Source organism: Coenobita brevimanus, chromosome 72, assembly GCF_032717465.1.
Source record: "Coenobita brevimanus isolate Jiangsu-jjx chromosome 72, ASM3271746v2, whole genome shotgun sequence".
NCBI classification, from domain to species: domain Eukaryota; kingdom Metazoa; phylum Arthropoda; class Malacostraca; order Decapoda; family Coenobitidae; genus Coenobita; species Coenobita brevimanus.
In genome coordinates this window covers 13,563,174-13,586,207 of record NC_137025.1, presented here as the reverse complement: position 1 = coordinate 13,586,207, position 23,034 = coordinate 13,563,174, and the positions used below count along the sequence as shown (strand labels likewise).

At 43.0% G+C, this 23,034-nt stretch overlaps 1 protein-coding gene and 1 pseudogene across 1 annotated transcript in view; one reads left to right on the top strand and one right to left on the bottom strand.

Annotated features, from left to right (window-relative positions):
- LOC145407043 (uncharacterized) overlaps positions 1–23,034 on the top strand; it is a 129,817-nt gene that overhangs the window by 38,841 nt on the left and 67,942 nt on the right. The window contains exons 5-7 of the mRNA XM_080278067.1: positions 352–575; positions 13,505–13,859; positions 13,902–13,938. Of these exons, the coding sequence (XP_080134193.1) occupies positions 352–575; positions 13,505–13,859; positions 13,902–13,938 (616 nt within the window). The remainder of the gene's footprint in view (positions 1–351; positions 576–13,504; positions 13,860–13,901; positions 13,939–23,034) is intronic.
- On the bottom strand, positions 19,170–19,283 carry LOC145407315 (5S ribosomal RNA; annotated as a pseudogene).

Sequence of the window (23,034 nt, the reverse complement as noted above, 5' to 3'; positions counted from 1 at the left end):
GCAGAAAATGAGAAGTGTTTACATTAGGGGTAGGGTTGCAAGAGGTAGACCAAAGACCTGGGATGAAGTCACTGAGCATGACCTCAGGGTTAAGAGACTGAATAGGGCAGCTGCCAGAGATCTAACAGCATGGAGAGCCACCAATAGGTGACCAAGTCCGACGCATGCAAGCATGTTGGAGCCTTTAAAAACGAAACTAAATGAAACGACAGCAGGAGCCTAGCCTCCTTGGATGACTACACCATGAATGGAATGATTTAGGGTTGTCTTTTCCACTTCACACTGTCACTTTATGACCAGCCTTGTCTTTTGTTTGTGGTATCAATGTTTTACCCTCACTCTGTTCCCCAGAATGGCTGGGACGTCGACGAGATGTTCCGCAAGAACGAGGAGAAATATGGAGTGATGACCTCATACACGCCGGAGATGGAAGGCTACACCACTCCCCTTAACAAGCGCAATACACAAGAGTATAGAGAAAAGGAGGCCATAGCTTCCAGGATCGCCGCAGAAATTGAGAAGTCACCCACCACTCAAGGTCGCTCGGAAGTTGAGAATGGCGACGAGGAAGATAAGTGAGTGTTTTGTTTGTTTCATACTTAGCAGCTAGAGGTTTTTCTGTTATGCTTTGTCACCAGGGTCATAGATTGGTTACCTGCCCATTTATGTATTGAACTAAAAGTAGTTTAGCCTTGAGCCCTACACTTTGAAAGAGAATATAATGGTAATGGCTGTTATTGTCTAATCTAACCTAAGTGACACCATGTTTCCCCATAAGGAACCACCATATTTGGGTTGACCATGATTCATTTGATGTTTTCTATGGACTGGGAACTAAACCAAGGGCTAAAACCAGCTGAATTATGTTCCAATAGTTTCTGGAAGCTGTTGGGTTTATATAATATTTGTAACAATGTGAGTCTTAGTGTGAATTTATTAACACTTTGGCTGGCCGTGCACGCATGCCCAGCTACATCCCAAGGTCGGCTGGGGGTTGCCAGCGATTACATAGTTACCTGCGAATATTTATACTGTTGTGTTATTTCTGACCTTATTTTTCGTGCTATGTTATTCAATTTAGCATCAAATTGTTTGCAATAGATTTTTCTATAAGGATATATATGAACCCTACATAGAACAGTACGCCTGGGTCTGAGATACCTGGCTACATTTTGCCACTTTTTGGCTTACCAACTTCTAGATGCCAAGGACCCCTGTCATTCTCAATAGCTTCCTAGGTTTGGGTGCCAGTGCTAAGGGTGGGTGGGTGGTTTTCCAGGTCTCCCTCTGTTTTGGCGTATAACACACAAAAGTCGCAGCCGGGTCTGTGAGACCCAGGTATACCGGATTAGGGGTGCTGTAATTTACTGTTGTGTGATGCATATTTCTGCACCATTTGCATTGCCCCCTCCACACCATGAACACCCTTCATACCACTAGATATGACAGCAGTGCAAGCATCATTGTGTTTTTTCTTTTCTTATGGGGTTCATGTAAACAGAAGCTGTACTTTTTTGTAAAGAATTTTCAAAAATTTTCCTAAAATACATAAAATAAGTTAGTTTTAATTTTATATAATTTTAATTTTATATTCATTATTGCATAGTAAACTGAACCAAAAAGGTTGTAGAATGGTCAAGGAATCAATAAATAAAACACAATTTTTTTTTTTTTTTTTTTTTTTTTTTTTTTTGAGACCCAGGTGTACTATATACACAAATTGGTATACTGTTCGTGGGTTAATCTGTCTGTAGCTGGCCATGCTTCGTATCCGGTCATTAGGCCTTGGCTCAATTATACCCGTATCCGGATTTATTTGTCTCTAACTGGACATAAAAGCTCTAGCTTTGGCGGCCCACCAGCCTAAAAAGTCAGAAAAGTTTATTCATTGGCCCACTGGCCTCTCTGTCCACATGCGGGTAACAGACCATAACCCACTCGGTGAGCTAAAAGGGCTATCCGTCTCCCTGCTGAACGGTCGAAATCCCCCTGCCACCCCAATCACCAGTAACACACTGGCAGCGTGTGAGAAAGACATAGTGTAACCCACAAGCTGAGCAAGATTGGCTCTACGGATCCCTACTATATGGTTGAAATCCCCGGCCACCCTGGCAGGCTTACACAGTCAAAAAAGACCGTTGGGTGGCTCACTGGCCTCTCTGTCCACACACAGATTATACTGTAGAGCACAGCTCACGTGCTGGGCAAGAATGGCTGTATGGAACCCTATCATATGGTCAGAATCCTCCAGCCACCTTGATCACCGAAAACATACTGGCGGTGCAAGAGGAAAATAGACGTAGCCCACAAGCTGAGTGAGAATGGCTGCATGGCTCCCCACCATATGGTCGAAATCCCCTGGCCACCATAGCCGGCCCACACAGTCAAAAAAGTCCGTTGAGTGGCTCACCGGCCTCTCTGTCCACACTCAGGTAATAGAGCTTAACCCATAAGCTGGGTGAGAATGGCTGTACGGATCTCTACCGTATGGAGGAAATCCCCCGGCCACCCTGATCACCGGAAACGTACCGGCAGAGTGCAAGGAAAACAGATGCAACCCAGAAGCTGAGCGAGAAAGGCTGTACTGATCCCTACCGACAGGTGAAAATCCCTGTGCCTCCCCAATCACTGGTAACATTCTGGCAGTGCGTGAGAATGACAGAGCGTAACCCACAAGTTGAGTGAGAATGGTCATACGGATTCCTACTGAATGGCCGAAATCCCCCCAGCCACCCGGATTGGTCGGAAGCTCCTGGCCATGCACAGCCATCTGCCCTCTTACCGAATGGTCAGAGTTGCATCGCCATCCAGATTACACAACCACTCCTTGGGCCCATGATGTATGGGGACCCAGTGTTTCTGCCAGATTGTGACATTTGCCTGGGTGAGCGAAAAGGACCCTTTTGCTCATTGGTCAGTTTGCCACTTTTTGTGTGCATTTTCATAGCCAAGCATGGATAGAGACATGGCAATGCAGCACACTTTCAAGTGGTACCGCATCTCAGTTCCTGCCTTTGTCTCTTTGTTTGTGGACGTGCTTGGCTGAGGTTAAACAATGGCAGCTTCCATTGTTGCTTTTGTGGTGGTGCTCTACCTTCTGCGGTCCTTAGTTCTCCTCTGTGGTGTTCTCGTGTTTGTGGTGATGGCCCCACCACCTCCACCTGATAAACGCAGGAGGTGGGTTTTGACTCTGGAGAAGAAGCGTGAGCTATTGGGCAAGCTTGACGTGGGCTGGCCAACTTCACGTCCTGCTTAACCTTTTCTGATATCAAGAAATCACGGGACAGGTTGACTCAGAATGGACAGGACGCCAGTGATACCACTAGGAGAGGCGACTGGAAGGTGATGTCCCAGTCCCACTATGTCAGAATCGACCAGTCGACTTTGGTTTGATTCCTCCAACAATAGGGTGCTGGTTTGCTTGTACATGGGACTGAGTTGAAGGTTGCATCCGAGAAGTTTGCACACCTGCACAACTTGCACGACTTCAAGGCATCTGAGGGTTGGCTCCTTTGGTTCAGACTCTGACATGGATTTACTACCCGTAAGGCACATGGTGAGGCTTAGGATGCAGCAGTGGAGGATGTTGAGCTGTTTTGCCTGAAAGTACTGTGCCTGACCGAGGAGGGCCATGCTCTCGGTCAGGTGTACAGTGCTGATGAAACTGGCCTGTTCTTCCGATCCTTGCCCACCAACACCCTGGCAGAAGAGATGGAGAAGACTGTGCCTGGTTGGAAGTTGTCCAGACAACGTGTCTTGGTGTGGTGTTGTGCTGTGCCAGTTCTAACGGGATGCACCGCCCCAAACCTGTTATTGTTGGACATGCAAAACAGTCACGTCTCCATTGGTTGATGGGTAACCTGCCTATTGTATGGTACCATTCTGTAAAGGTCTAGTTTACCACAAAGATCTTAAGAGATTGGTTCCACAGACACATTGTCAAGGTGGTTGTCTGTTATTGGTTCCACAGACACATTGTCAAGGTGGTTGTCTGTTATCAGACAGAGGAACTTGGTACCCTCGCAGCCAGGTGAAGGCCGTCCTGATCCTCGACAGTGTCCCTGTGCATCCATCGGAGAAGGATTTGGCTGCTGATGACTGCTATATTAGGTGCGTGTTTCTGCCACCTAATACGACTTTTCTCATTCAACCAATGGACCAGGGTGTTATCATGGCAGCCAAGAGACTGCCGTGGGAGGTTCCTTGACGAGGTAGTGGTGGTGCTTGAGGACGAGGAAGGGGTTGACATGTGGGGAGTGGACCTTGGAGAATCAGCGACGTTACATCATCTGTGGTTTTCAACTGGGCCAGTGCTTGGAAGGGAGCCTCCATCAGATCCTTGGAAAGTGATTTGTCTCATCTCCTTCAGGTATGCGAGGCCCTGGACATCTTCGAAGGATTTGATGTGGATGATTTCCACCTTTGGCTATGAAACACAGGCGTGGATGTGGACGTTGATGATGTGAGGGATTGGCTGGACAATGACAGCGGCGATCCAGGTTATCAGACGTTGTTTGATGAGGAGATCGCCACTGCCGTCTCTGTGGGACCGACAGAGGAAAGCGACGAGGATGAGGACCCTGACTCTGGCCACCCCACCACTCCATCACTCCCATGTCTTGGTGTACTGTGGGCCGGTATTGAGCAGGTGCTCGAATATGCCAAGCATCCTCATTGTGACAGGGAGTTGATGCCACTGAAGCTGGCTATGGATCTGCAGGCAGTCAGGGATGCTGTCATCGTCCGACAAAATCGCTGCACCTATTGTCAGACGAAGATCGACTCCTTTTTCAACCCCACCACCCCCACAAGTGCCAGCCCTTTCTCTCCATCATGACCACCACCCGATTGACCCCAGTCTTTACTCTCGGACCCACAACTGAGCACATTGAGAACCATTGAGTTGCTGTTAGACTTAAGTTTGCAGCTGTCTTCAGAGAGTCCGAGGTGCGTAGGGCTCCATCGTCTCACCTCATGTCCCCCTCCATTGGTTGGCTTCAGCAGATGGAGGAGGAGGAGGAGGAGTTTGACCTTTACTAGGTGGCTGTGTTACCTAGTAGACTACATGGAAAAACCGTTTGACCTTTACTAGGTGGTTGTGTTACCTGGTAGACTACGTGGAAGTACCGTTAGACCTGCTGCAGACTGGCGGGTCACAGGGCCTATTTGCCATTCAGTGGGTCTGGTTAGTACTTGGATGGGTGACCGCCTGGGAACACCAGATGCTGTTGGCATCCCTACGTTTCAAGTGGGGTTGGTGGAGGATTAGTGCCCCTCCCTGTAAAACAATTAACTCTAAGCCCTTGGCCACCCCGTCTGGGATACATGGCGTCTGGCAATGAATGAATGAATGAATGGTTGGTAAGTGTACTTTTTTTTTTCTTTTTTCTTAATGCATTGATTTCTTAATGTTTAGGATTATATTGTTTATTCCAATGTGTATTTTGATGTCTAAGAAGAGCCAAAAGACTGCAGAATTCTGCCAAAATTAGGAGGGGTACTGTGCATATTGGTAGCTTTTGTTTTTTGTTTTTTGTTGTTTATGCATTGTTTTCTTATCGTTTAGGATTATATTGCATATAACAATGTGTGCTTTTGATGTCTAAAAACAGCCAAAAGTTACTGCAGAACACTTCCAAAATTAGGAGGGGTATTGAACATAAAGGTTTGGTATGGGTATAGGTAGGGTATGGGTCCATTAAAGGATATTGCTCCGTATCCAGACATAGCTCGTATCCGGTCATGCCTTTGGTTCTGTTATGATGACTAATCGAGGGATTACAGTATGCATTTAAGCTTGAATAGAATACCAGCATTACCAACACTATAACAGAATGTTCATCCATCCATCTATCCATCATCCAATCCTACATTGTGCCAAAAGGAGCGTAGGAGCCCGTGGCCAGGTAGTTGGTCCCGACATTTAAGATGAGAGTGACTAGCCTCACTCATCCCTGAGTGGCATTACATGAGCAATCAACCCCAACCACCCCTTGGATATTAACCTTCACTGGTTCTGTCCGATTGGAGCGCAGTCATTACCCACTAAATCACCAGGTGCCAAAATTTGGTTATATGGTTACCACCCTGCGTAGTAAATGGTTTCCTGGTGTACAGGAAACCATTTGGCTTGTCACTCAGTGTAGAGTGACCCACAGGCAGATGGAAGAGGAAAGAATGAAGGAAAGAAAGACAGAAGAGGGAGTGTAAAGTCACCCGTAGGCAGAAGGACAAGGAAAGAATGAAGGAAAGAAAGAAGATGGAAGGAAAGAAGGATGGAGAGGAAAGGACAGACAGCTGACAGCAGTACTACATCGAGTGAGTGGATGGTGAGTGCTCCCACATACTACAAACAGAAAGTTCAACAACACATAAAAAAATGAAGTCAGTTTGTGTAAATGTTGATACTCTTTCTTTATTTTTGATGATATTTTTTTGTGCTGTTTATTCATTTTAGTCTCTCTTTGTTTGCAGGTGTTTGTTATACAGTAATATATGTACAGTATAAATTATGAGCTAACAACCAACATTACTAACACCATAGAAGCAGCATAAGGAAGGCTAGGTACACTCCATCAGTGCTCCATCCCTTAAATTTTTGTACAGGCATGCCCTGGTTTAGTGATTCAATTGGTTAAGTAAAAACCCATTGCTTGGCAGGGTATCGTATCTCAGGGTAGATTTGATATGTTACCGGTAAGTATAGGGATGCATTTTTGTGCCGTGGGTTTCCCCCCAACCAAGTCCTAAACTCACCCAGATGATTCCAAAAACAAGTTTCTAGATAACCTAAACCCCCAAATAGCTTTCAAAGCTAGGTTATGTACTAAGGGGGGCCAGGGGAGAAGTCCATTATCCAGACGGATCCACTTTCTGGATATGCCATTGGCTCTATTATGTCGGATAATCGAGGGATTACTATACATACAGCAAGAAGTTAAATTTGAGGCCATTAGAGGGAAAACCAGGTAAGTGCCAAAAAAAGAAAACAGAAAAAAATGCTGTTAAAGTTTGTATACTTTAAATATGACAACTTTTCAACCAGTGAAGATATTCTGCTCTTGTTTTTTTTTCCATGTAGCCTAATTCATCTACTTTTCCGTAATGATACTCAGACGCTGATAATTAGTGGTATTTTAAATGAATAAATTCAATAGCATCTTCTTTCTCCTCTTGTTAAACAACAATCGACGACAAAATAGCAGTACTTTTACCCATAACATGTGTTATTGTAGGTCAGCTATAAGATATTTAGACTGAAAATATGTCAGTAGGTAAGTAAGGACATGTGCCTTTATGGTGGTGTCATAAAAAAAAGCTTGGTGGTATGTGTCGAGCCACGCGATTGGCACGTCTTGCAGCCACCTCCTGCTGTGTGGCGCTCGCCTGGTTTTCCCTCTCTCTCTTAGCTTCGCATACATGTGGCTTACAATAAGTGTGTGTTTTGACATGAATACTATGGTAAAATCGCCTTAACTCAAGTAGGAAAACCGGACATGATGTTGGTTTCCAAGGATCCAGTACTTGAGAGAAGAAAATGCTAAGCCAAAATGGACCAAATGGTAATGTCTTGGAGTGGTTGGCTATCAATAGCAGTACGGTCGTTCACAGCCCTTTAAAAATCATAATTTTCAACCATCTTAGGGACATCTTTTTCACTTAAGCCCTTGTTGTAGTGTTAGAAGAGGATTTGGGAAATAAAGTGGTATATGTAACTCCGTTTCTGGCCAGGGTGGCGCTTACCTGGTTTTCCCTCCAAGTGCCTCGTATACTGTATGTGCATACATTAGAAAAATTTTTAAAAATCTATATAATGTAAATATATTGTCACGTGGATCACAGGAAGAATGGGAAGACATTTGCATGCATTTTAAACCTAGTCCCATGAACATTGAACAGTACTGTAAATGGATTTTTGGCTAATGTTGTAATTCAGTGATGTAAATGACGTCATTGGCCAGCATACGGAAGTTTTTCGGATGACGTAAATAAAGTCATCAGCCAGCCAAAGTGTGAACTCAGTGTACCCCTCCCTGGGGTTAGGGGTTTTTCAAGAATACTCCCCCAGTATCCCTGCTTGTCGTATGAGGCGACTAAAAGGGTTGGTGGTGGGTTAGTGCCCCACCCCGTAAAAAGAATTAACTAAACAAGCAAATAAAGCACCTCGGACCAGGACGGACCATACGTTGATGACTAGGGAATGGACAAAGGACATTCTGAGGGTGGGAACATGGAATGTGAGAGGAGTGAATGATGAAGTGAAAGAGAGAGAGATTGTTCAGGTGCTTGAAGATGCAAGAGTGGATATATATGGACAGATTGAAACTAAATAGAAACGTGAAAGGGTGAGAGAATGGGAATATGGTTTAGGAATATGTGTGGGAGTTAATGAGAATGAGAGGGCAAGAGAGGGAGTATGTCTGGTGATAAGCAAGAAGTCTATCTATCTATCTATTGCTAGACGCCATAATCCCGTAAGGGGTGGCCATTTGACTTTGAGTTCTTTATTTTACAGGGAGGGGCACTAACCCTCCACCAAACCACTTGTTGACACGTAGGGAGCACGTATGGTTTGGTTAAGGAGAATATAAGAGAGTATGGAACAGTGGGTGCAAGGATTGTATGGGTGAGGATGAAAGTAGGTATACAAGCGTGGGTGATTGTATGTGCGAATGCGCCAACAGAGGACCGAGTGGCAAGAGTGAAAGATGAGTTTTGGGCAAGTGTAGAAGCATGTATGGACAAGTTTGTTTTTGATTGGAGACATGAATGGCAAAGCAGGGAATGTACGAGTGGATGGAGTGGTTGGTCAGTGGGATGTGACAGCTGAAGTAGATGGGAATGGTAGCGCTTTGGTGGACATCTGTGCTGGTAAGGGGTTGGCAATAGCCAGCACCTACTTTCAGCATAAGATGATCCACAGGTATACATGGAGAGTCATGAGGAGGATGGATGGTGAACTTGTGGAACGAAAGGCAGTGATAGACTACATGTGTGTGAATGAGCGAATGAGAGGACAAGTGTTGGATGCAAGAGTGTGGAGAGGGTGGGGAAATGAAATCTCAACCCATCACTTAGTGATGGCCAAGGTAAGGCTGCAAGGAAAGTGGGTGAAGAGACGAAGGGGAAGACAGGAGGAAACAGCTCCTGTGAGAAGAGTGGAGAAGTTGCAAGATAGTGAGAAAATGGCAGTGTAAGAAAGATTGGGAAGGTGATTTAGAACAGATGAAAGAGGTGGAAGACATATGTAAGATATTCACGGAAGAGATAGGCGCAGTGTGTGAAGTGGTTTGTGGATTGAGGAGGAGATGCAGGGGTGTGCAAGGGACAGCATGGTGGAATGATGAGGTGAAACGAGCTGTAGAACAAAAGAAGAAGGCATATAGTGAATGGCTAGCGAGTAGAGGTAGGGGAGAAGATGAGAGAGAGAAGAGAGATGTATATGTGAGCAGGAGAAGGGAGGTGAAGAGATTGGTGAAGGGGAATAAGAAGAAAGTTGATGAAGAGTTTGGGAGGAATCTGAGTGTGAAATGGAGGGAGAGTAAGAAATTGTTTTGGAAGGCAGTAAAGAAAGTAAGGCAGTGTGAAAGGGAAAATAATAGGGGAGTGAAAGATAGGCTGGGAGAACTAGGGAGGTGAGAAGACAGGAAGAAATCAGTAGGATAGAAGTTGTGGAAGCAATGAAGAAAGTTAAATCGGGGAAAGCCCCAGGAATTGATGGAGTGTGTGGTGAAATGCTGAAGCATGGGGGAGAGATAGTAGTAGAATGGATGTGGAAGATGTGCAGATTGGCCTGGGAGGAAGGTAGAGTCCCGGAGGATTGGAAGTCAGGTATAATTATTCCCTTGTACAAAGGAAAAGGGGAAAAAGAAGTGTGTGGTAATCATAGGGGCATTTGTCTTCTTAGTATAATAGGAAAAGTGTATGGTAGGATACTTATAGACAGAGTTAGAGAAAGAACAGAGAAATTAGTTGGAGAAGAACAGGGAGGCTTTAGGAAGGAAGAGGTTGTGTAGATCAGATATTCATTCTTAGATCTTTAGTGGAAAAGTTTCTAGAGAAGGGAAAGAAGTTGTATGCGGCTTTCATGGATTTGGAGAAAGCATATGACAGGGTGGATAGACAAGGATTGTGGAAAGTGTTAAGAATATATGGAGTAGATGGGAAGTTGTTGAATGCTGTGAAGAGTATGTACGATGGTGCGAAGGCTGCAGTGCGTGTGGATGGTGAACTAAGTGAATTTTTCTCTTTGAAAGTTGGTTTGAAACAGGGATGTGTCATGTCTCCATGGTTGTTCAATCTGTACATGGATGGGGTAATAAAAGAGGTACAAGGTAGGGTAGTGGATGTTGGAGTGGCCCTGGTGAGAGAGGATAGTGTTTGGAAACTCCCTGTACTGTTGTTTGCAGATGATACTGTGTTGTTGAGTGAAGACGAAGGGGAGCTGCAAGGCTTGGTGGATGAGTTTGGGAGAGTGTGTAAGAAACGGAACCTAAAGGTGAATGTAGGGAAGAGTAAAGTGATGGTCTTTGAGAGAGGTGAAGTCAGTGAATGTACAGCGAGGTTGGATGGTGAGGAATTGGAAAATGTGAGTACGTTTAAGTATTTGGGTAGTGTGATGAGTAAGGATGGAGGTTTGGAGGGTGAAGTGCTTGAAAGGGTACAGCAGGGAAGAAAGGTTGCTGGTTCCTTGAAAGCAGTGATAAGAAATAGGGAAGTGAGCATGGAAGTAAAAAAGTTACTACATGACAGTATTGTGATACCAACTCTAACATACGGAAGTGAAGCTTGGACATTGTTGGAAGGACACAAGTCAAGAGTGAGAGCAGTGGAAATGAGTTATTTAAGAGGAGCCTGTGGAGTCACGTGGAGAGACAGGCTGACGAATGAGGATATAAAGGAGCGTTGTGGTGTGGATGTGGATGTGATAGGAAGCGTTGTGAGGAACACACTGAGGTGGTTTGGCCATGTGGAGAGGATGGAGGGTGAAAGACTGACGAAGAGAGTGTATATGAGTAAGGTGGAGGGTGGAAGAGGGAGGGGGAGACCGAGGATGAGATGGAGGGATGGGGTGGAGAGGTATATGAGAGAGGGGGGTGTGAGTTGGGAGCAGGGCAGTGAAATGGCGGGGGACAGGGCGACTTGGAGGCGATTTGTTTGTGGCCACCCCAAACGGGATTGAGGCGTCTGGCAATAGATAGATAGATAGATAGAAAGATAGGAATAATAGATTGTTGGTGGAGAAGAGGGAGAAATTGAGGAGATGGAAGGAGCACTTTGAAGATTTGTTGAATGTAGAGAGTGAAAGCAGTTCGAGTATAAGTGGTTGGGGAATGGCTGGGAGAAGAGGTGAAAGAAGGGAGGCAGAGATCAGTAGGGCAGAAGTAGTGGAAGCAATGAAGATGATCAAGATGGGAAAGGCCCCAGGAATTGATGGAGTGTGTGGTGAAATGCTGAAGTATGGGGGTGATATTGTAGTGGAATGGATATGGAAGTTGTGTAGATTGGCTTTGGAAGAGGGAAGGGTTCCAGAGGACGGGAAATCAGGTTTAATTGTTCCTTTATCCAAAGGAAAAGGGGAGAGAGAAGTATGTGGTAACCGTAGGGGTATTTGCCTTCTTAGTGTGACTGGAAAAATATATGGTAGAATACTCATTGATAGGGTTAGGCATATAACGGAGGAGCTAGTTGGAGAAGAACAAGGGGAATTTTGGAAGGGAAGACGATGTGTAGATCAGATATTTGTTGTAAGATGTTTAGTGGAGAAGTATTTAGAGAAGGGAAAGACAGTGTATGCTGCCTTCATGGACTTGGAGAAGGCTTATGACAGAATAGATAGGCAAGGTATGTGGAAGGTATTAAGAATATATGGAGTGGAAGGGATATTGTTGAGTGCTGTGAAGAGTGTGTATGAAGGAGCTAGGGCTACAGTGCGAGTGGATGGTGAGCTGAGTGAGTTCTTTGATCTCATTGTGAGACTGAAACAGGGTTGTGTGATGTCTCCATGGCTATTTAATATATACATGGATGGGGTTGTAAAGGAGGTGCAAGGTAGGGCAGTGGATGTGGGGGTGGCTCTAATGATTGAGGGTGAGATGTGGAAGATTCTGGTGTTGCTGTTTGCTGATGATACAGTATTGTTGAGTGAAGATGAATGAGAGTTGCAAGGTTTGGTGAATGAATTTGGGAGAGTGTGTAGGAAGGGGAATCTGAAAGTTAATGTAAGCAAGAGTAAAGTTATGGTGTTTGAGAGGAATGAAGACACAGAATGCACAGTGAGGTTGGATGGTGAGGATATGGAGCATGTGAGTGCATTCAAGTACTTGGGTAGTGTGATGAGTAAGGATGGAACTTTTGGGGATGAAGGCTTGAAAGGGTACAGTAGAGAAGGAAGATTGTTGGTTCACTGAAAGCAGTGATGAGAAATAAGGAGGTGAGTATGGAAGTTAAGAAGTCACTGCATGATAGTGTTGTGATCCCCTACCCTGACGTATGGAAGCGAGACATGGACCTTGCTAGAGGGGAACAAGTCAAAAGTGAGAGCAGTGGAAATGAGTTACTAGAGAGGAGCATGTGGATTGACATGGAGGGACAGGTTGACGAATGAAGAAGTGACGGAACATTGTGGGGTGGAAGTGGATGTTGTTGAGAAAATTAGGAGAAATACACTCAGGTGGTTTGGACATGTGGAGAGAATGGAGAATGAAAGACTGACTAAGAGGGTGTATGTAGGTGAGGTGGAGGGAGGGAGAGGGAGGAGAAGCCTGAGGATGAGGTGGAGGGATGGAGTTGAGAGGTATATGAGGGAGGGGGGAATGAGTTGGGGGGAGGATGGGCAAATGGTGGGTGACAGAGCGACTTGGAGGTGTTTTGTCTGCAGTCACCCTTTGCGAGATTAGGGTGTCGGGCTATAGATAGATAGATATATAGACAATCACTCGGGAAGATCACCATAAATATTTCTTGCCTAAGAGTGATGATTGTGTGACTAGCTATCAAGCATGTAGCCACATTTCATTCATGGTAATACCTCCCATGGTCAATGGTAGATTCTTTTCACCTGTAAATGCAGTTACTGTATATTTTTCAAGCTAAATATCCTCTGGTCCTATAGAGAACAAGCTAAATGTCATCTGGTCCTATAGAGAACAACATATCACTATGGGTGATAACCAGAAGGCATTACTGTACTGAAGTATAGTTTCTGATCATGAAAGGATTAAAAACATTGGTAACACCCATTCCCATAACCTTTATCAAGCTTCGTATGTACTGTATTCACTTTGTTATTAACATACAGAGTTTGTGTCATTGTAAGTGATTTGAAACATATTTACATGATGATGCACAGGTACTGGTACTTTTTATTTTCATAACTTGCATTCTAAGGTGATTCTGGCTGAACTCTCTAGTGTATTTTGGTCTGCATTTTTTTTAATAGTGTTTGTTTTTATATAATAATACTGTAGTATGCATTGTGTATGAGGATGTATATTTGTGTCAGGTACTCTGCAGTAGTGCGAGGGGGTGATGGAGGTGCAGGGGGGAAGTACATCCCTCCTATGTTGAGAAAGAAAAACCCAAATGGAAACAAGACACAGCGAGCGACGCCTCCACCTGCCAATGCGCGGTACAACAACCATGGTGGCTCCAACCCAACCACTCCAACCTCTGCCTACCCTGGTCCGCCTCAGGCTGGGTCTGGTGGCCACAGTCCTGTGGCTGGGCTGGTTGGAGCTGCACCCACTTACCCTGCCCATCAGCAGCAGCCGGCTCCCCCCAACCATGCCCCACCACCAGCACAACATCCTCCCCTTCATCGCAATAACTCCCAGGGGTCACACCACTCACATCCACATGCTCACCCACACTCACACTCTCATGCACACACACACCCACAGGATACCAAAGTCAATGGGGATTCCAAGCCAGCCTATGGTGAGTCATGTTGTTGTTGTTGTACTAGATTTTGTGATCTCTGACACATCTGGATGTGAACCTGGTATACTGCAGGAAACTGGCCACTACAGCTGGTTGCTTCCGGGTTTCTTACTTGAGGTTGTATGGAAGAGTTGTCTGTTTCAAAAGTGAGATGAGGAGTCTGTGTACAGTGAAGACATAGTAGATTCATTGTGAGTTATTTTGTGTTGGTGCTGAGATAGGGAAGGTGTTGTGGGTACGTTTTACTATATCTAGGAGCACATGTGTTTTTCTGGGAACAACAGTTTCCTAGAGATTAATATCTGATGGAGGTTCATGACGGATGTTTTTTGGGTAGCCTAGAGGGTTTGGATGGCTGGTGGCTGTGTGTTTGTGTTTATGTTTGTGAAGTATACTGTACTGTTTGGTGGAGAGTGGATTGGCAGTGTCATAACCCAGCCATACCTGTTGTGCTTATGTTTGTGGACCTAGCTGTAGCACCACTATTGTAACTTGAATTTAAAGCATTGGAAATGTTTGAAAAGCAATTTTTAGTATAATATGAATAGTGAGATGCATGAATGCATGACTGAATATTATTGCAGCTTGAGGCCTCACGTGTAACTGATGATTAGGCAGACTATTGTCCAGTGGATGTTGGCTTGTTTATATGATTACTTTATATACAATACTGTGGTTTGTGGTAGGTGGGGGTGCTCACCATCCACTCATACGATGTAGTGCTGCCCTTTCCTCTCCATCCTTCTTTCCTTCCATCCTCTTTTGTCTTTCCTTCATTCTTTCCTTGTTCTGCCTACAGGTGGCTTTACACTCCCTCTTCTGTCTTTCTTTCCTTCATTCTTTTCTCTTCCTTCTGCCTATGGGTGACTCTACACTGTGTGACAAGCCAAATGGTTTCCTGTACACCAGGAAACCATTTACTACGCTGGGTGGTAACCATATAACCAAATTTTGGTGCCTGGTGGTTTAGTGGATAATAAAGGCGCTGCAATCAGATTGATCCAGTGAAGGTTTATATCAGAGGGGTGGTTGGGGTTTATTGCTCATGTAATGCCACTCAGATGAGTGAGGCTGATCACTCTCATCTTAATGTCAGGACCAATTTGCCTAGCCCCAGGCTTCTACGCTCCTCATGGGGCAAAGTAGAATTAGGTGATGATTGGATGGATGGACAGTACTGTGGTCTTATTTGAGATGATGTGGTAATTGTGAGAGAGATGAAATTCTGTTGATCATTGTGCATAGAGTGATGCGTTCTTTAGTGATGCATTAGGTTCATCGTAGCTTTTAGCCTCCTATGAATGACATACATAGGCATCAGACCTTTATGAGTTAGCTGCTTCCCACAGTGATGTTCTTTTGATAACCCAGTGCATGCATTATATTTATACAGTATATGTATATATATATATATATATATATATATATAAATATATAATATACATATGGAGCCTCTGTGGTACAGAGGTAGAGCATGCGTCTCGCATGCTGGTGGATGCAGGTTCGCCTCCCTCCAGAGTTGTAAAAACTTTGGGAAGCATTCACCAAGCCACTGACCGCATTGGCGGACATAAGGGGTGCTGTGGTTGAACCAGTGTCGCATACTAGTATGCTTGCACCTAGTCGGCTTAAGGCTGGCTGATTACACTTGGTTCACAGACTACACACACATCCAGAAACACTCCAACATTACAATTACATTCTCAAGCACTTCTCACCCCACATACAGTCTCTACCAGGCAGCCTAAGCCACTGGGTAGAGATACATTGACTGTATCGTCCCTGCTTCAGTAGGGATAGGCCGGTCCTTCAGTGGACCTCAACGGCTGATGATGAACATCATCATCATCATCAGCCGTTGAGGTCCACTGCAGGACCGGCCTATCCCTACCAAAGCAGGGATGATACAGCCAATGTATCTCTACCCAATGGCTTAGGCTTTCTGGTAGAGACTGTATGTAGGGTGAGAAGTGCTTGCGAGTGTAATTGTAGTGTTGTAGTGGCTTTGGATGTGTGTGTAGTCTGTGAATATATATATATATATATATATATATATATAGTATAGAGATATAATATATATACATATTTATACTGTATATAGATCCATCCATCCATCATCCAATCCTGGGTTGCCCCATGAGGAGCGTAGGAGCCCAGGGCTAGGCAAGTTAGTCCTGACATTTAAGATGAGAGTGACCTGCCTCACTCATCCCTGAGTGGCATTACGTGAGCAATAAACCCCAACCACCCCTTTGGTATAAACCTTCACCGGCACAATCCGATTGGAGCGCTGTAATTGCCCAGTAAACCACCAGGCGCCAAAGTTTGGTTATATGATTGCCACCCAGTGTTGTAAATGGTTTCCTAGTGTACAGGAAACCATTTGGCTTGTCATTCAGTGTAAAGTCACCCACAGGCAGAAGGAAGAGGAAAGAATGGTAGAAGAGGGAGAGTAAAGTCACTGGTAGGCAGAAGGACGAGGAATGAAGGAAAGAAAGACAGAAAAGGATGGAAAGAAAAAGAGATAGAGGAGAGGAAAGGGCAGACACCCAAGAGCAGCACGACATCGAGTGAGTGGATGATGAGTGCCCCCACCTACTGTACTGTATATACAGGTAAGCCCTTAATTCACACGAACTTTTTTCACGCGATTTCGGTTATCCACGAATTTTTCGTACAATAATTAAAACATAAAATTATAGTATTCAAATAAATAATTTTAATATACAAGAGAAACAAATAAAATATAAAAATGCCTACCTGCTGTCCGTGTGCATACATGTGTGTGTGTGTGTGTGTGTGTGTGTGTGTGGGAGGTCGGTCTACCATGCACCACACAGTCAGTTTGAATCCGACGGTCGAACTATGCGTGACTCGCGAATCGTTATTTGTGGCTTATTTTTCTGCCTTCCAGTGATTGCTTGCCTTGTCTGCCAACATGGGGCCTAAGCATAGTGCAAGTGATGCATGTGGTAACACACCAAAACAGACTAGTAAAGTGATGTTGCTGACAGAGAAAGTTAAAGTGTTGGACAGACTTAAGGGAGGAATGTCGGCAACAATTCTCCGTCAGGATGATTCCCCGTCATTTATTTACATACCAGTTTATTTAGCAAGTACAGTACACTAGTTTTTTACTTATATGAATTATATAATCCCCCAGAAAATTAGTTATTAAAGTATTAATTAATCAATAATAAGGATATATATAGAATGACAGGAAATCGTCCATGTTTTGATGGTGAATTGACTTCGTGGTGAATTGTCTTGGAACTGTGTGTTTGGGGTGAGTCAACTGTTCTTACAATAAAGAAGGCAGAACGTAGCATACGGGAGGCAGTGAGGGCTAGTGCACCAGACTGTGCTGAAGTGTCTCCACCTTCGCCTGTGAACTGGCTTGGAACCGTGTGTTTGGAGTGAATGAGTCAACTGTTTGGACAATAAAGAAGGCAGAATGTAGCATATGGGGGGCAGTGAGGGCTTGTGCACCAGGCTGCTGAAGTGTCTCCATCTACGCCTGTGCTTGTCAGGTTTCAGTGTTAAATTTCTTACATTTTTGTTGTTTTTCATACTTTATGCTAGATAATAAGGTGTATGTAGTGCATAAACAGTATTATTCAGATGTAATATACTTAGTAGACATGCGTAATTATGTGCACGCAAGGGCAGAACATAGACGCGAATTTACCACATACGCGAAGGGTCTGGGAACGTAACCCTTGCGTGACTTAAGGGCTTACCTGCATATATATATATATATATATATATATATATAGTAATTCCTTAATTCACGCGAGGGTTATGTTCCTAGACCCTTCACGTATGTGGTAAATTCATGCATACTTTCTTCCCATGTGTGCACCTAATTACGCATGTCTGTTAAGTGTATTACATCTGAATAATACTGTTTATGCACTACATACATCTTATAAACTAGCATAAAGTATGAAAAACAACAAAAATGTAAGAAATTTAACACTGAAAGCTGACAAGCACAGCCGTAGGTGGAGACACTTTAGCAGTCTGGTGCACTAGCCCTCACTGCCTCCCATATGCTACATTCTGCCTTCTTTATTGTACGAACAGTTGACTCATTCACCCCAAACATACGGTTCCGAGACAATTCACCGTCAAGTCAGTTCACTCGCAAAACACGGACGATTCCCCGTTAGGACAATTTGCACTCTGGACGATTCCCCGTTAGGACAATTTGCACACTGGACGATTCCCTGTTAGGACAATTCGCACCCTGGACGATTCCCCGTCATTCTGTAAATATACTTATTGTTGATTAATTAATACTTTAATAACTAATTTTCAGGGGGATTTTATAACTCATATAAGTAAAAAACTAATGTACTGTACTTGCTAAACAAACTGGCATGTAAGTAAATGACGGGGAATTGTCCTGACTGCGAATCGTCGCCGACATTCCTTCCCTAAGTTTGCCCAACACTTTAACTTTCTCTGTAAGCAACATCACTTTATGAGTCCATTTTGGTGTGTTACCACATGCATCACTAGCACTATGTTTAGGCCCCATGTTGGCAAACAAGACAAGCAATCACTGGAAGGCAGAAAAATAAGCCACAAATAACGATTTGCAAGTCACGCATAGTTTGACCGTCGGATTCAAATTGATTGTGTGGTGTGTGGTAGACCTCGTGCGTGTGCACACACACACACACACACACACACACACACACACACACACACACACACACACACACACACTAACTGGAGATTTTAATACAAATATAAATTGGAATACTCTAGATATAATAAGCCAAGAAAGCTTTTGGGACCAACGCAACATGTGAGGGAAACCACCAGAAAAAGAGGACTCGATGTACCCTCAATGCTAGATCTCATATTTACTAGGCAAGAAAATGATATTGACAGTTTAATATATCACCCTCCACTTGGCAAAAGCGACCATGCAGTACTAAATTGCAACTTCAGGATAGCATATGACATAGTTTAGAGCAATGAAAGTTACAAAAAGAGCCTAAACTATAAAAAGGGAAATTATCATGACCTAAAGAAGTATTTCTTAGAAATTGATTAGGAAAATGAACTTAGAGGACAAGATTTAAATCATCATTCATTCATTCATTGCCAGACGCCATGTATCCCAAACGGGGTGGCCAAGGGCTTAGAGTTAATTGTTTTACAGGGAGGGGCACTAATCCTCCACCAACCCCACTTGACACGTAGGGAGAACGTTATGCCAACAGCATCTGGTGTTCCCAGGCGGTCACCCATCCAAGTACTAACCAGACCCAACGTTGCTTAACTTCGCTGATCGGACAGGAAGCGGTGTACTCAACGTGTATATAAAAAATTCTGTGAATTTTGTGAAATAGGAGTCCAGAATTACATCTCACAGCACAAAGAAAATAAAGAAATGGTTCAATACAGAATGTAAAAAATCAAAAGAAAGAAGAGATTCGTTGTGGAATAGATACAGAAGACACAATAGTGAAAGGGCATATAATAATTACAAACAGGCAAGAAACAATTATATAAGAATAAGGAGGGAAGCCCAAAAACAGTTTGAGGAGGATATCATAAATAAAAGTAGTGATCAACTGAAGCTGTTTTACAGCTACATCAGAAGCTAAACCAAAGTAAAAGATAAAATACAATCCATTACGGACAAGGGAATCACCTATACACAAGAGAAAGATATTGGTGAAGCACTAAATAAGAATTTCCAATCAGTTTTTACAGAAGAAAAAAATTTTGAGAGGGACTTTGTGGAACATGCATGCCCACACATACTACCAGATACCGGTATACCAATATCAGAAAAAGTAATACAGGAGGAGTTAAGTAAATTAGACAGAGGAAAAGCAAATGGTCCTGATGAAATTTCATGTTGGGTGCTACAAGAATGTGCAAAGGAGTCAAGTAAACCATTATTTTTAATTTTCAAGAAATCCTTGAGTCAAGGTAAACTACCTGATATTTGGAAGAAAGCAAACATTGTCCCCTTATTCAAGAAAGGGAATAGACAAAATCCACTCAACTACTGACCAGTATCACTGACCAGTGTTGTAAGCAAGGTAATAGAAAAACTTATAAGAAAAGCTTGGGTAAATAATCTAGAAGAACGCAATATGATAACAGAAAGACAGTTTGGTTTCTGAAAAGGAAAATCATGTGTTACTAATCTGTTGAGCTACTATGACAGAGTAACAGACACATTACAGGAAAGAGAAGGATGGGTGGACAGTATCTATTTAGATTTCAAGAAAGCATTTGACACAGTGCCACACCAAAGACTTTTATGGAAACTGTACCATCAAGGAGGAATTCGAGGCAAACTCTTTTGTTGGATGCAAGATTTTCTCATAGAAAGAGAAATGAGAACAGTACTAAGGGGAAATTACTCATCATGGAAAGAAGTGACTAGTGGAGTACCACAGGGCTCAATGCTGGCACCAATCATGTTTTTAGTGTATATAAATGATATAGACAGTAACACTGGAAATGAAAGCTATCTAAATATGTTTGCAGATGATGCAAAAATACAAAGGAGAATTACTAACACAGACCCTTGTAAAGAGCTACAAGAAGAATTAAATAAACTTCATGAATGAAGTAATACATGACAAATGGAATTCAATGTGGACAAGCGTCATGTAATCAAGTTTGGTAAAAGTGGAAAAAGACCTGATCGGGATTATACGTTAGGAAATAAAACCCTACACATCAGAAAGAGAGAAGGACCTAGGTGTGATTATCAATAACAGACTATCTCCGGCTGACCACATCAGTGAGAAGGTACGGAACATGTATACACTGCTTGCAAATATGAGAATAGCATTCACATACATAAATGAAGACATGCTAAGAAGGATAATAACATCATTCATCAGACCAGCCCTGGAGTATGCATCAGTAGTCTGGAGTCCTCATCTCAAAAAACACATAGACAAGATTGAAAAAGTTCAAAGTGCCGCTACAAGATGGGTACCAAGCTTAAGGGATCTAAGCTACGAAGAAAGACTAAATAAATTGAATCTACCAACACTACAGGAGAGAAGGACAAGAGGTGACATGATAATGCTATATAAATGCATATCAGGGAAGGAGAAAATAGACATAAATGATTACTTAACCTATGGGGAAGCATCAGCAAGAGGACACTGCAAAAAACTGCATAAGAAGAGAGGTGATAAAGACGTAAGGAAATTCAGTTTCCCAAACGGAGCAATTGATCAGTGGAATACACTACCGAATGAAATAGTGTGTGCCAAAACAATTCACAAATTTAAGGATATGTACGATAAATATGGTTTAAGACACGGGATAGTATGAGCTTGACTCATTCCTGTAAAGATACAATTAGGTAAGAACACACACACACACACACACACACACACACACACACACACACACGGGCAGAAGGTAGGCATTTTTATATTTTATTTATTTCTCGTATAAAATTATTTATTTGAATACTATAATTTTGTTTTAATTATTTTACGAAAAATTCGTGGATAACCGAAATCGCGTGAAAAAAGTTCGCGTGAATTAAGGGATTACTGTATTTATATATATATGCATGCACACCGCTCATGATGCAGTGCTGCTTTGGGTGTCTGCCCTTTCCTCTCTTCCTTCGTTCCTCTTCTGTCTTTCTTTCCCTCATTCTTTCCTCTTCCTTCTGCCTGTGGGTGACTCTACACTGAGTGACAAGCCAGACGGTTTCCTGTACACCAGGAAACCATTTACTACACTTGGTGGTAACCATATAATCAAATTAAGGCACCTGGTGGGTTACTGGGTAATTAAGGCGCTCCGATCATATTGAGCTTGTGTAGGTTTTTATCCAAGGGGTGGTTGTGGTTTATTGCTCATGTAATGCCATTCATGGATGAGTGAGGCTGGTCACTCTCATCTTAAATGTCAGGACCAACTTACCTAGCCCAGGGCTCCTGCACTCCTCATGGAGCAACATAAGATTGGATGATGGATGGATGGATGGATATATATATATACAGTATATATACTCAGTCAGTACTGATATATATATACAGTATATATACTCAGTCGGTACTGGAGTTTACATTCTGAAATAAAAAGATTTGTTAGACATGATAAGAGGAGGCTATATGATGAAAAGGCAACAGAGACGGAAATTAAATTAAGTAAAAATGACGGTCAGAGCACAAGAGCAGCGTATCAGGCCATAAAGGAGTTAACTGGGACTGAAAAGAGAAGGAAGGAAATACCTGTACGAGGTAGAAATGGTAATTTGATGACTGAAGATTTGGATATAAAAGGAAGGTGGAAAGAGCACTTTGAATCTGTTCTAAATAGACCAATCCCAGCTGAAGAGGACATTTTGCTAGCTGAGAGAGATTTGTAGATAGAAACAGGGGATATAACTTTGGAAGAGGTAGCAAAATCTATAAAGGAGTTAAAGAATTTTGAGGCCCCAGGAGAGGATGGAATATTCCCTGAAATGCTTAAGGTGGAAAATGACGAGTTGATGAATGTGCTTTTGAAACTTTTTAATGTGGCTTGGGATAATGGTGGAATTCCAGAAGAGTGGAAAAATGGAGTGATTATAAAAATACCAAAAAAGGGAGATTTAAGTGTGTGTGGCAATTGGAGGGGGATAACTTTGACAGCTGTAGTTGCAAAAATCTTTTCCAAAATCTTGTTGAACAGAATAGAGCCAGTAATTGATAAAATTTTAAGAGAAGAACAAGCGGGATTTAGAAAGGGTCGAGGTTGTAATGATCAGATTTTTATTGTAAGGCATCTAATGCAACAAGCTAATGAGATGAAAATGCCACTTAGTATGTGTTTTGTGGATTTTGAAAAGGCTTTTGATAGTGTTTCACGTGGAGCTATGTTGAAAATTATGAGATTCTGTGGTATACCAGAAAAGTTTGTAAATATTATTAGAAGCCTGCATGAAGGTACTTTTTGTAAGGTAATGGTGGGTGGTTCTTTGAGTGATCCATTTGAAGTTAGGTCAGGAGTGATTCAAGGAGGAGTTCTTTCACCATTGTTGTTTGTTTTGGTTATGGATTATGTCATGAAAAAGGTTGTACGGAGAACAGGTGCAGGAAT